Source organism: Oncorhynchus masou, chromosome 8, assembly GCF_036934945.1.
Source record: "Oncorhynchus masou masou isolate Uvic2021 chromosome 8, UVic_Omas_1.1, whole genome shotgun sequence".
Classification (NCBI taxonomy): domain Eukaryota; kingdom Metazoa; phylum Chordata; class Actinopteri; order Salmoniformes; family Salmonidae; genus Oncorhynchus; species Oncorhynchus masou.
The window spans coordinates 9,515,467-9,529,357 of NC_088219.1; the positions used below are offsets into that span (position 1 = coordinate 9,515,467).

General features: G+C 43.2%; 1 protein-coding gene across 1 annotated transcript in view; it reads left to right on the forward strand.

The window, feature by feature from the left end:
* katnal1 (katanin p60 subunit A-like 1) overlaps window positions 1-13,891 on the forward strand; it is a 33,294-nt gene that overhangs the window by 5,383 nt on the left and 14,020 nt on the right. The window contains exon 7 of the mRNA XM_064971414.1: window positions 5,717-5,875. Within this exon, the coding sequence (XP_064827486.1) occupies window positions 5,717-5,875 (159 nt within the window). The remainder of the gene's footprint in view (window positions 1-5,716; window positions 5,876-13,891) is intronic.

Genomic DNA, 13,891 nt, shown 5'->3' on the forward strand with positions numbered 1-13,891 from the left:
GCAGATGCTAAGCTCCAGGACTGTTTCCCTAGCACAGACTGGAATATGTTCCGGGTATTCATTTGATGGCATTGAGGAGTACACCACATCAGTCACCGGCTATTAACAAGTGCATCGACGACGTTGTCCCCATAGTGACCGTACGTACATATCCCAACCAGAAGCCATGGATTGCATGCAACATCTGCACTGAGCTCAAGGCTAGAGCTGCTGCTTTCAAAGAGCGCTATGCCCTCCGGCGAACCATCAAACAGTCAAATCGTCAATACAGGACTATGATCTAATCCTACGACACCTGCTCTGACACTCGTCGGATGTGTCAAGGCTTGTAAACGATCACGGATTGCAAAGGGAAACCGCAGCCGTGAGCTACCCAGTGACACAAGCCTATCAGATTATGTAAATGCCTTCTATGCTCGCTTCAAGGTTAAGAAAACTAAACCATGCATGAAAGCACCAGCTGTTCTGGACGACTGTGTGATTGCCCTCTCTGTAGTCGATGTGACCCTTTTTTAAACAGGTCGACATTCACAAGGCCGCAGGGCCAGACTGATTACCAGGACGCGTACTCTGAGCTTGTGCTGACCAGTTGGCAAGTGTCTTCACTGACATTTTCAACCTCTCCCTGACCCCAGTCTGTAATACCAACATGCTTCCAAAATATTTAGCTGTGCAGTTTTAATTTGGGATCACCAGTGCGACTAGAATTTTTGTATTTATTTTTTAAATCACCCAGGTAATAATTGATTTAGGCTTCGCGTGCCATAGTCACCGAGTCCTCTTTCTCCCTCTAGCGTCTGTTTTCTTCCAGTTCCCAGGCTATGCCAATTTGTAAGTCGCTCTGGATAAGAGCGTCTGCTAAATGACTTAAATGTAAAATGTAAATGTATGCACACCATGCCCCGCCCCCTGTCACTCAAGCAGGCAGCACACTGTTTATTCTCTCAGCATGCTGTCAATTCATGTGCTCAACACAGATTCTTCCAAATCGAGAACAATCCTTCTTTACACCTTGCCCTCTCTGTTTATACAATTCGTTTTTTAAAATCTTTTTCTCTGCAGAACGCGAGATAGCTAGTCTAAATATGCATGTACAGTGTCAAGGGAAAAGTATTTGAACCCTTTGGAATTACCTGGATTTCAGCACAAATTTGGCATAAAATTTGATCTGGTCTTCATCTAAGTCACATCAATAGACCAACACCGTGTGCTTAAACTAATTACACACAAATTATTGTATTTTTCTTGTCTATATTGAATACATAATTTAAACATTCACAATGTAGGTTGGACAAAGTATGTGAACCCCTGGGCTAATCACTTCTCCAAAAGCTAATTGGAGTCCGGAGTCAACTAACCTGGAGTCCAATCGATGAGACGAGATTAGAGATGTCGGTGATAGCTGCCCTGCCCTATAAAAACACTCACAAAATTTGAGTTTGCTATTCACAAGAAGGATTGCCTGATGTGAGCCATGCATAGAACAAAAGAGATCTCAGAAGACCTAAGATTAAGATTTGTTGACTTGCATAAAGCTGGAAAGGGTTACAAAAGTATCTCAAAGCCGTGACGTTTGTCAGTCCACGGTAAGAGAAATTGAGAAAGTTCAACACTGTTGCTACTCTCCTTAGGAGTAACCATCCTGCAAAGATGACTACAAGAGCACAGAGCAGAATGCTCAATGAGGTTAAGAAGAATCCTAGAGTGTCAGCTAAAGACTTACAGAAATCTCTGGAACATGCTAACATACCAGTTGTCGAGTCTACGATACATAAAACACCAAACAAGAATGGTGTTCATGGGAGGACACCATGGAAGAAGCCACTGCTGTCCAAAAAAAAGCATTGCTTCACGTCTGAAGTTTGCAAAAATGCACCTTGATGTTCCACAGCGCTCCTGGCAAAATATTCTGTGGAAAGATGAAACTACAGTTGAGTTGTTTGGAAGGAAAACACAACACTATTTGTGATGAAAAAAAGGCACAGTACACCAACATCAAATCTCATCCCAACTGTAAAGTATGGTGGAGGGTATCATGGTTTGGGGCTGCCTTAGGGCCTGGACAGCTTGTTATCATAAACTGTAAAAAATTCATTTTTCCGTTGATCAAGAGATTTTGCAGGCGAATGTTAGGCTATCTGTCGGGCCAATTGAAGCTCAACAGAAGTTAGATGACGCAATAGAACAACGACCCAAAACACAGTAGTAAATCAACAACAGAGTGGCTTCAACAGAAGAAAATAGACCTTCTGGAGTGGCCCAGTCAGAGTCTTGACCTCATCCCAATTGAGATGCTGTGGCATGACCTCGAGCTGTTCACACCAGACATCCCAAGAATATTGCTGAACTGAAACAGTTTAAAAAAAAGGAATGGTCCAAAATTCCTCCTGATTGTTGTGCAAGTCTGATCCACAACTTCAGAAAATGTTTGGTTGAGGTTATTTCTGCCAAAGGAGGGTCAACCAGTTATTAAATCCAAGGGTTCACATACTTTTCCCACCCTGCACTGTGAATGTTTACACGAAGTGTTCAATAAAGACATGAAAACGTATAAATGTTTCTGTCATTAGTTTAAGCAGTCTGTTTGTCTATTTGTCGTGGACTTCAGAAAACAACAAAGGGAGCAGCCTTCTATCCACATCGACAGGACACCCCCCTATCCACATCGACAGGACACCCCCCCTATCCACATCGACAGGACACCCCCCTATCCACATCGACAGGACACCCCCCTATCCACATCGACAGGACACCCCCCCTATCCACATCGACAGGACACCCCCTATCCACATCGACAGGACACCCCCTATCCACATCGACAGGACACCCCCTATCCACATCGACAGGACACCCCCTATCCACATCGACAGGACACCCCCCTATCCACATCGACAGGACACCCCCTATCCACATCGACAGGACACCCCCTATCCACATCGACAGGACACCCCCTATCCACATCGACAGGACACCCCCTATCCACATCGACAGGACACCCCCTATCCACATCGACAGGACACCCCCTATCCACATCGACAGGACACCCCCTATCCACATCGACAGGACACCCCCTATCCATATCGACAGGACACCCCCTATCCACATCGACAGGACACCCCCTATCCACATCGACAGGACACCCCCTATCCACATCGACAGGACACCCCCTATCCACATCGACAGGACACCCCCCTATCCACATCGACAGGACACCCCCTATCCACATCGACAGGACACCCCCTATCCACATCGACAGGACACCCCCTATCCACATCGACAGGACACCCCCTATCCACATCGACAGGACACATCCACCAGGACCCCCTATCCACATCGACAGGACACCCCCCTATCCACATCGACAGGACACCCCCTATCCACATCGACAGGACACCCCCTATCCACATCGACAGGACACCCCCTATCCACATCGACAGGACACCCCCTATCCACATCGACAGGACACCCCCCTATCCACATCGACAGGACACCCCCTATCCACATCGACAGGACACCCCCCTATCCACATCGACAGGACACCCCCTATCCACATCGACAGGACACCCCCTATCCACATCGACAGGACACCCCCTATCCACATCGACAGGACACCCCCTATCCACATCGACAGGACACCCCCTATCCACATCGACAGGACACCCCCTATCCACATCGACAGGACACCCCCTATCCACATCGACAGGACACCCCCTATCCACATCGACAGGACACCCCCTATCCACATCGACAGGACACCCCCTATCCACATCGACAGGACACCCCCTATCCACATCGACAGGACACCCCCTATCCACATCGACAGGACACCCCCTATCCACATCGACAGGACACCCCCTATCCACATCGACAGGACACCCCCTATCCACATCGACAGGACACCCCCTATCCACATCGACAGGACACCCCCTATCCACATCGACAGGACACCCCCTATCCACATCGACAGGACACCCCCTATCCACATCGACAGGACACCCCCTATCCACATCGACAGGACACCCCCTATCCACATCGACAGGACACCCCCTATCCACATCGACAGGACACCCCCCTATCCACATCGACAGGACAGCATTGGAGAAGGTGGACATTTTTAAGTTCCTCTGTGTACATATCATCGACAAACTGAAATGGTCTACGCACAGACAGTGTGGTGAAGAAGGCGCAACAACGCCTCTTCAACCTCAGGAGGCTGAAGAAAATGGCTTGTCACCGAAAACCCTCACTAACTTTTACAGTTGCACAATTGAGAGCATCCTGTCGGGTTGTATCACCGCCTGGTACGGCAACTGCACCGCCCACAACCACACGGCTCTCCAGAGGGTAGTGCGGTCTGAGCAACGCATCACCGGGGGCAAACTACCTGCCCTCCAGGACACCTACAACACCCGATGTCACAGGAAGGCAAAAAGACTTGAAATCATTGGCCACTTTAATAAATGGAACACTTGCCACTTTAATAATGTTTACATATCAGGTATTACTCATCTCATATGTATATACTATATATTGTATCCTTCACTATCTAGTGCATCTTGGCCGCTCTGTCACTGCTCAGCCATATATTTTATACTTATATATTTTCATACCATTCCTTTACTAGATAGTGTGTATTAGGTTTTGTTGTGGAATTGATAGATATTACCTGTTAGATATTGCTGCACTGTCAGATCTAGAAGCATAAGCATTTCACTACACTCACAATAACATCTGCTAAACATGTGTATGTGACCAATAAATATTTTTTTATGATAAAAATACACCTTATGGATCAGCGGGGAATGTGAAGAGACACACATAAACATGATAAGACACACATCTACTCATGGATTTTGTATTGATGATATGTGGTAGTAGAGTAGTTGCCTGAGGGAACACACTTAATGTATTGTGAAAAGTGTAATGTCATGTAATATTTTTTAAATTGTATATAACTGCCATAATGTTGCTGGACCCCAGGAAGAGTAGCTGCTTCCTTGCCAACACCTAATGGGGATCCATAATAAATAGAAATATAAGGAACCTGGCAAGGGCCTAACATAATGCATATCGCTAATGCTAATCGCTAACTAGCTAGCTGGTTAGCTAAATGCCATTTAGCTAAATGCACTAGCTAGGACAAAATAAATGTTAGCTGGAATACAGGTTGCTACCACTGGTAGTGTATGGTGTAGATCAGCATGTTATTTGTACAATGTCATGTTCTGAATCAACCTATTCAAAACATTTTGTCTAAATGTAACATCTATTCAAGTTGTCCCTTGGGAAACACTCACCAACACTTTGGTACGTTTTATGTGGTGCTCCTAACTTTTTAAAGTTAGGAGCACCTGTGCTACCAATGGAAAAACTTTAATTTAGAGCCCTTGCCCTCAGACCCAATCACATGATTAAGGGGGTCAATATTTCATTGGTATCTCATTGTCACAACCAAACACATACGTCACACGAAGACCGTGTAGTGTAGAAATGCATGGTTTCTTACATGGGAGTGAATGAATACAGTGAACAGTTTTGAATGTATGGATGGAGGGATATTCAGAGACTGGTCTGTCATACACCACTCAGGCATGTAAGTGGTGATGTTGTACAGTAGAAATTCATGTAGTTTTGAAAAGATTGGCTTACTGTCAGCGTGACCCCTCTGTATACAATATATGGTCTCTCTCTCTCTCTCTCTCTCTCTCTCTACCAGGGTGTGTTGATGGTGGGCCCACCAGGGACAGGAAAGACCATGCTGGCTAAAGCCGTGGCTACAGAGTGTGGCACCACCTTCTTCAACGTATCCTCCTCCACACTCACCTCCAAATACAGAGGAGAGTCTGAGAAACTGGTTCGCCTGCTCTTTGAGATGGTGAGTCTTTGTGTGTGTGGTCTCTTATGACGGACGAAAAACCAAACGAGGAACTGTCTGAGGCCAGCTCTCACATTTTCATTTGGTTCTGGGTTGGAGAGTGTATGATGTGGGCAGTGCCGCCTCTAGACCTTCGGAGGACCTAAGTGAGAATAGGTACCTATACCTCCACCTCGCAGGTATAACGTTTTGGTGCTCTCTTAGCAGCGGATTCTTTTTTTGGGCAGTGTTAAAGTAATTTCCCAGCAATTCTACACGTTTTGCCATGTTCATATGACATCTGTATGATTTTGACTCACAAAGTCAATAGGGGGGCCCCCTGGAGGTCAGGGCCCCTGAGCACATGCCCCTGCGTGCCAGGTCAGTAATATGGTGATGATAAGGCCTACTACAAGGTTTATATAGCTGACTAGACTACCTTACCTACTACAAGGTTTATATAGCTGACTAGACTACCTTACCTACTACAAGGTTTATATAGCTGACTAGACTACCTTACCTACTACAAGGTTTATATAGCTGACTAGACTACCTTACCCTACTACAAGGTTTATATAGCTGACTAGACTACCTTACCTACTACAAGGTTTATATAGCTGACTAGACTACCTTACCCTACTACAAGGTTTATATAGCTGACTAGACTACCTTACCTACTACAAGGTTTATATAGCTGACTAGACTACCTTACCTACTACAAGGTTTATATAGCTGACTAGACTACCTTACCTACTACAAGGTTTATATAGCTGACTAGACTACCTTACCTACTACAAGGTTTATATAGCTGACTAGACTACCTTACCTACTACAGGGTTTATATAGCTGACTAGACTACCTTACCTACTACAAGGTTTATATAGCTGACTAGACTACCTTACCTACTACAAGGTTTATATGGCTGACTAGACTACCTTACCTACTACAAGGTTTATATAGCTGACTAGACTACCTTACCCTACTACAAGGTTTATATAGCTGACTAGACTACCTTACCTACTACAAGGTTTATATAGCTGACTAGACTACCTTACCCTACTACAAGGTTTATATAGCTGACTAGACTACCTTACCTACTACAAGGTTTATATAGCTGACTAGACTACCTTACCTACTACAAGGTTTATATAGCTGACTAGACTACCTTACCCACTACAAGGTTTATATAGCTGACTAGACTACCTTACCTACTACAAGGTTTATATAGCTGACTAGACTACCTTACCCACTACAAGGTTTATATAGCTGACTAGACTACCTTACCTACTACAAGGTTTATATAGCTGACTAGACTACCTTACCTACTACAAGGTTTATATAGCTGACTAGACTACCTTACCTACTACAAGGTTTATATAGCTGACGAGACTACCTTACCTACTACAAGGTTTATATTGCTGACTAGACTACCTTACCTACTACAAGGTTTATATAGCTGACTAGACTACCTTACCCTACTACAAGGTTTATATAGCTGACTAGACTACCTTACCTACTACAAGGTTTATATAGCTGACTAGACTACCTTACCTACTACAAGGTTTATATTGCTGACTAGACTACCTTACCTACTACAAGGTTTATATAGCTGACTAGACTACCTTACCCTACTACAAGGTTTATATAGCTGACTAGACTACCTTACCCTACTACAAGGTTTATATAGCTGACTAGACTACCTTACCTACTACAAGGTTTATATAGCTGACTAGACTACCTTACCTACTACAAGGTTTATATAGCTGACTAGACTACCTTACCTACTACAAGGTTTATATAGCTGACTAGACTACCTTACCCTACTACAAGGTTTATATAGCTGACTAGACTACCTTACCCACTACAAGGTTTATATAGCTGACTAGACTACCTTACCTACTACAAGGTTTATATAGCTGACTAGACTACCTTACCTACTACAAGGTTTATTACATTTACATTTAAGTCATTTAGCAGACGCTCTTATCCAGAGCGACTTACAAATTGGTGAATTCACCTTCTGACATCCAGTGGAACAGCCACTTTACAATAGTGCATCTAAATCATTTAAGGGGGGGGTGAGAAGGATTACTTTATCCTATCCTAGGTATTCCTTGAAGAGGTGGGGTTTCAGGTGTCTCCGGAAGGTGGTGATTGACTCCGCTGTCCTGGCGTCGTGAGGGAGTTTGTTCCTCCATTGGGGGCTATATAGGGGGCTATACCATTGGGGGGCTGACTAGACTACCCATTGGGGGCTATATAGCTGACTAGACTACCTTACCCTACTACAAGGTTTATATAGCTGACTAGACTACCTTACCCTACTACAAGGTTTATATAGCTGACTAGACTACCTTACCTACTACAAGGTTTATATAGCTGACTAGACTACCTTACCTACTACAAGGTTTATATAGCTGACTAGACTACCTTACCTACTACAAGGTTTATATAGCTGACTAGACTACCTTACCTACTACAAGGTTTATATAGCTGACTAGACTACCTTACCTACTACAAGGTTTATATAGCTGACTAGACTACCTTACCCACTACAAGGTTTATATAGCTGACTAGACTACCTTACCCACTACAAGGTTTATATAGCTGACTAGACTACCTTACCCACTACAAGGTTTATATAGCTGACTAGACTACCTTACCTACTACAAGGTTTATATAGCTGACTAGACTACCTTACCTACTACAAGGTTTATATAGCTGACTAGACTACCTTACCTACTACAGGGTTTATATAGCTGACTAGACTACCTTACCTACTACAAGGTTTATATAGCTGACTAGACTACCTTACCTACTACAAGGTTTATATGGCTGACTAGACTACCTTACCTACTACAAGGTTTATATAGCTGACTAGACTACCTTACCCTACTACAAGGTTTATATAGCTGACTAGACTACCTTACCTACTACAAGGTTTATATAGCTGACTAGATTACCTTACCCTACTACAAGGTTTATATAGCTGACTAGACTACCTTACCTACTACAAGGTTTATATAGCTGACTTGACTACCTTACCCTACTACAAGGTTTATATAGCTGACTAGACTACCTTACCCACTACAAGGTTTATATAGCTGACTAGACTACCTTACCTACTACAAGGTTTATATAGCTGACTAGACTACCTTACCTACTACAAGGTTTATTACATTTACATTTAAGTCATTTAGCAGACGCTCTTATCCAGAGCGACTTACAAATTGGTGAATTCACCTTCTGACATCCAGTGGAACAGCCACTTTACAATAGTGCATCTAAATCATTTAAGGGGGGGTGAGAAGGATTACTTTATCCTATCCTAGGTATTCCTTGAAGAGGTGGGGTTTCAGGTGTCTCCGGAAGGTGGTGATTGACTCCGCTGTCCTGGCGTCGTGAGGGAGTTTGTTCCACCATTGGGGGGCTATATAGGGGGGCTATACCATTGGGGGGCTGACTAGACTACCCATTGGGGGGCTATATAGCTGACTAGACTACCTTACCCTACTACAAGGTTTATATAGCTGACTAGACTACCTTACCCTACTACAAGGTTTATATAGCTGACTAGACTACCTTACCTACTACAAGGTTTATATAGCTGACTAGACTACCTTACCTACTACAAGGTTTATATTGCTGACTAGACTACCTTACCTACTACAAGGTTTATATAGCTGACTAGACTACCTTACCTACTACAAGGTTTATATTGCTGACTAGACTACCTTACCCACTACAAGGTTTATATAGCTGACTAGACTACCTTACCTACTACAAGGTTTATATAGCTGACTAGACTACCTTACCTACTACAAGGTTTATATAGCTGACTAGACTACCTTACCTACTACAAGGTTTATATTGCTGACTAGACTACCTTACCCACTACAAGGTTTATATAGCTGACTAGACTACCTTACCTACTACAAGGTTTATATAGCTGACTAGACTACCTTACCTACTACAAGGTTTATATAGCTGACTAGACTACCTTACCTACTACAATGTTTATATAGCTGACTAGACTACCTTACCTACTACAAGGTTTATATTGCTGACTAGACTACCTTACCTACTACAAGGTTTATATAGCTGACTAGACTACCTTACCTACTACAAGGTTTATATAGCTGACGAGACTACCTTACCTACTACAAGGTTTATATAGCTGACTAGACTACCTTACCCACTACAAGGTTTATATAGCTGACTAGACTACCTTACCTACTACAAGGTTTATATAGCTGACTAGACTACCTTACCTACTACAAGGTTTATTACATTTACATTTAAGTCATTTAGCAGACGCTCTTATCCAGAGCGACTTACAAATTGGTGAATTCACCTTCTGACATCCAGTGGAACAGCCACTTTACAATAGTGCATCTAAATCATTTAAGGGGGGGTGAGAAGGATTACTTTATCCTATCCTAGGTATTCCTTGAAGAGGTGGGGTTTCAGGTGTCTCCGGAAGGTGGTGATTGACTCCGCTGTCCTGGCGTCGTGAGGGAGTTTGTTCCACCATTGGGGGGCTATATAGGGGGGCTATACCATTGGGGGCTGACTAGACTACCCATTGGGGGCTATATAGCTGACTAGACTACCTTACCCTACTACAAGGTTTATATAGCTGACTAGACTACCTTACCCTACTACAAGGTTTATATAGCTGACTAGACTACCTTACCTACTACAAGGTTTATATAGCTGACTAGACTACCTTACCTACTACAAGGTTTATATTGCTGACTAGACTACCTTACCTACTACAAGGTTTATATAGCTGACTAGACTACCTTACCTACTACAAGGTTTATATTGCTGACTAGACTACCTTACCCACTACAAGGTTTATATAGCTGACTAGACTACCTTACCTACTACAAGGTTTATATAGCTGACTAGACTACCTTACCTACTACAAGGTTTATATAGCTGACTAGACTACCTTACCTACTACAAGGTTTATATTGCTGACTAGACTACCTTACCCACTACAAGGTTTATATAGCTGACTAGACTACCTTACCTACTACAAGGTTTATATAGCTGACTAGACTACCTTACCTACTACAAGGTTTATATAGCTGACTAGACTACCTTACCTACTACAATGTTTATATAGCTGACTAGACTACCTTACCTACTACAAGGTTTATATTGCTGACTAGACTACCTTACCTACTACAAGGTTTATATAGCTGACTAGACTACCTTACCTACTACAAGGTTTATATAGCTGACGAGACTACCTTACCTACTACAAGGTTTATATTGCTGACTAGACTACCTTACCTACTACAAGGTTTATATAGCTGACTAGACTACCTTACCCTACTACAAGGTTTATATAGCTGACTAGACTACCTTACCTACTACAAGGTTTATATAGCTGACTAGACTACCTTACCTACTACAAGGTTTATATTGCTGACTAGACTACCTTACCTACTACAAGGTTTATATAGCTGACTAGACTACCTTACCCTACTACAAGGTTTATATAGCTGACTAGACTACCTTACCCTACTACAAGGTTTATATAGCTGACTAGACTACCTTACCTACTACAAGGTTTATATAGCTGACTAGACTACCTTGCCTACTACAAGGTTTATATAGCTGACTAGACTACCTTACCTACTACAAGGTTTATATAGCTGACTAGACTACCTTACCCTACTACAAGGTTTATATAGCTGACTAGACTACCTTACCCACTACAAGGTTTATATAGCTGACTAGACTACCTTACCTACTACAAGGTTTATATAGCTGACTAGACTACCTTACCTACTACAAGGTTTATTACATTTACATTTAAGTCATTTAGCAGACGCTCTTATCCAGAGCGACTTACAAATTGGTGAATTCACCTTCTGACATCCAGTGGAACAGCCACTTTACAATAGTGCATCTAAATCATTTAAGGGGGGGGGGGGGGGAGAAGGATTACTTTATCCTATCCTAGGTATTCCTTGAAGAGGTGGGGTTTCAGGTGTCTCCGGAAGGTGGTGATTGACTCCGCTGTCCTGGCGTCGTGAGGGAGTTTGTTCCACCATTGGGGGGCTATATAGGGGGGCTATACCATTGGGGGGCTGACTAGACTACCCATTGGGGGGCTATATAGCTGACTAGACTACCTTACCCAACTACAAGGTTTATATAGCTGACTAGACTACCTTACCCTACTACAAGGTTTATATAGCTGACTAGACTACCTTACCTACTACAAGGTTTATATAGCTGACTAGACTACCTTACCTACTACAAGGTTTATTACATTTACATTTAAGTCATTTAGCAGACGCTCTTATCCAGAGCGACTTACAAATTGGTGAATTCACCTTCTGACATCCAGTGGAACAGCCACTTTACAATAGTGCATCTAAATCATTTAAGGGGGGGGGTGAGAAGGATTACTTTATCCTATCCTAGGTATTCCTTGAAGAGGTGGGGTTTCAGGTGTCTCCGGAAGGTGGTGATTGACTCCGCTGTCCTGGCGTCGTGAGGGAGTTTGTTCCACCATTGGGGGCTATATAGGGGGCTATACCATTGGGGGCTGACTAGACTACCCATTGGGGGCTATATAGCTGACTAGACTACCTTACCCTACTACAAGGTTTATATAGCTGACTAGACTACCTTACCCTACTACAAGGTTTATATAGCTGACTAGACTACCTTACCTACTACAAGGTTTATATAGCTGACTAGACTACCTTACCTACTACAAGGTTTATATAGCTGACTAGACTACCTTACCTACTACAAGGTTTATATTGCTGACTAGACTACCTTACCCACTACAAGGTTTATATAGCTGACTAGACTACCTTACCTACTACAAGGTTTATATTGCTGACTAGACTACCTTACCCACTACAAGGTTTATATAGCTGACTAGACTACCTTACCTACTACAAGGTTTATATAGCTGACTAGACTACCTTACCTACTACAAGGTTTATATAGCTGACGAGACTACCTTACCTACTACAAGGTTTATATTCAAATCAAATTTCAAATCAAATTTATTTATATAGCCCTTCGTACATCAGCTGATATCTCAAAGTGCTGTACAGAAACCCAGCCTAAAACCCCAAACAGCAAGCAATGCAGGTGTAGAAGCACGGTGGCTAGGAAAAACTCCCTAGAAAAGCCAAAACCTAGGAAGAAACCTAGAGAGGAACCAGGCTATGTGGGGTGGCCAGTCCTCTTCTGGCTGTGCCGGGTAGAGATTATAACAGAACATGGCCAAGATGTTCAAATGTTCATAAATGACCAGCATGGTCGAATAATAATAAGGCAGAACAGTTGAAACTGGAGCAGCAGCAGGGCCAGGTGGACTGGGGACAGCAAGGAGTCATCATGTCAAGTAGTCCTGGGGCATGGTCCTAGGGCTCAGGTCAGTTGAAACTGGAGCAGCAGCATGGCCAGGTGGACTGGGGACAGCAAGGAGTCATCATGTCAGGTAGTCCTGGGGCATGGTCCTAGGGCTCAGGTCCTCCGAGAGAGAGAAGGAGAGAATTAGAGAACGCACACTTAGATTCACACAGGACACCGAATTGGACAGGAGAAGTACTCCAGATATAACAAACTGACCCCAGCCCCCCGACACATAAACTACTGCAGCATAAATACTGGAGGCTGAGACAGGAGGAGGCTGAGACCTACTACAAGGTTTATATTGCTGACTAGACTACCTTACCTACTACAAGGTTTATATAGCTGACTAGACTACCTTACCCTACTACAAGGTTTATATAGCTGACTAGACTACCTTACCTACTACAAGGTTTATATAGCTGACTAGACTACCTTACCTACTACAAGGTTTATATAGCTGACTAGACTACCTTACCTACTACAAGGTTTATATTGCTGACTAGACTACCTTACCTACTACAAGGTTTATATAGCTGACTAGACTACCTTACCCTACTACAAGGTTTATATAGCTGACTAGACTACCTTACCCTACTACAAGGTTTATATAGCTGACTAGACTACCTTACCTACTACAAG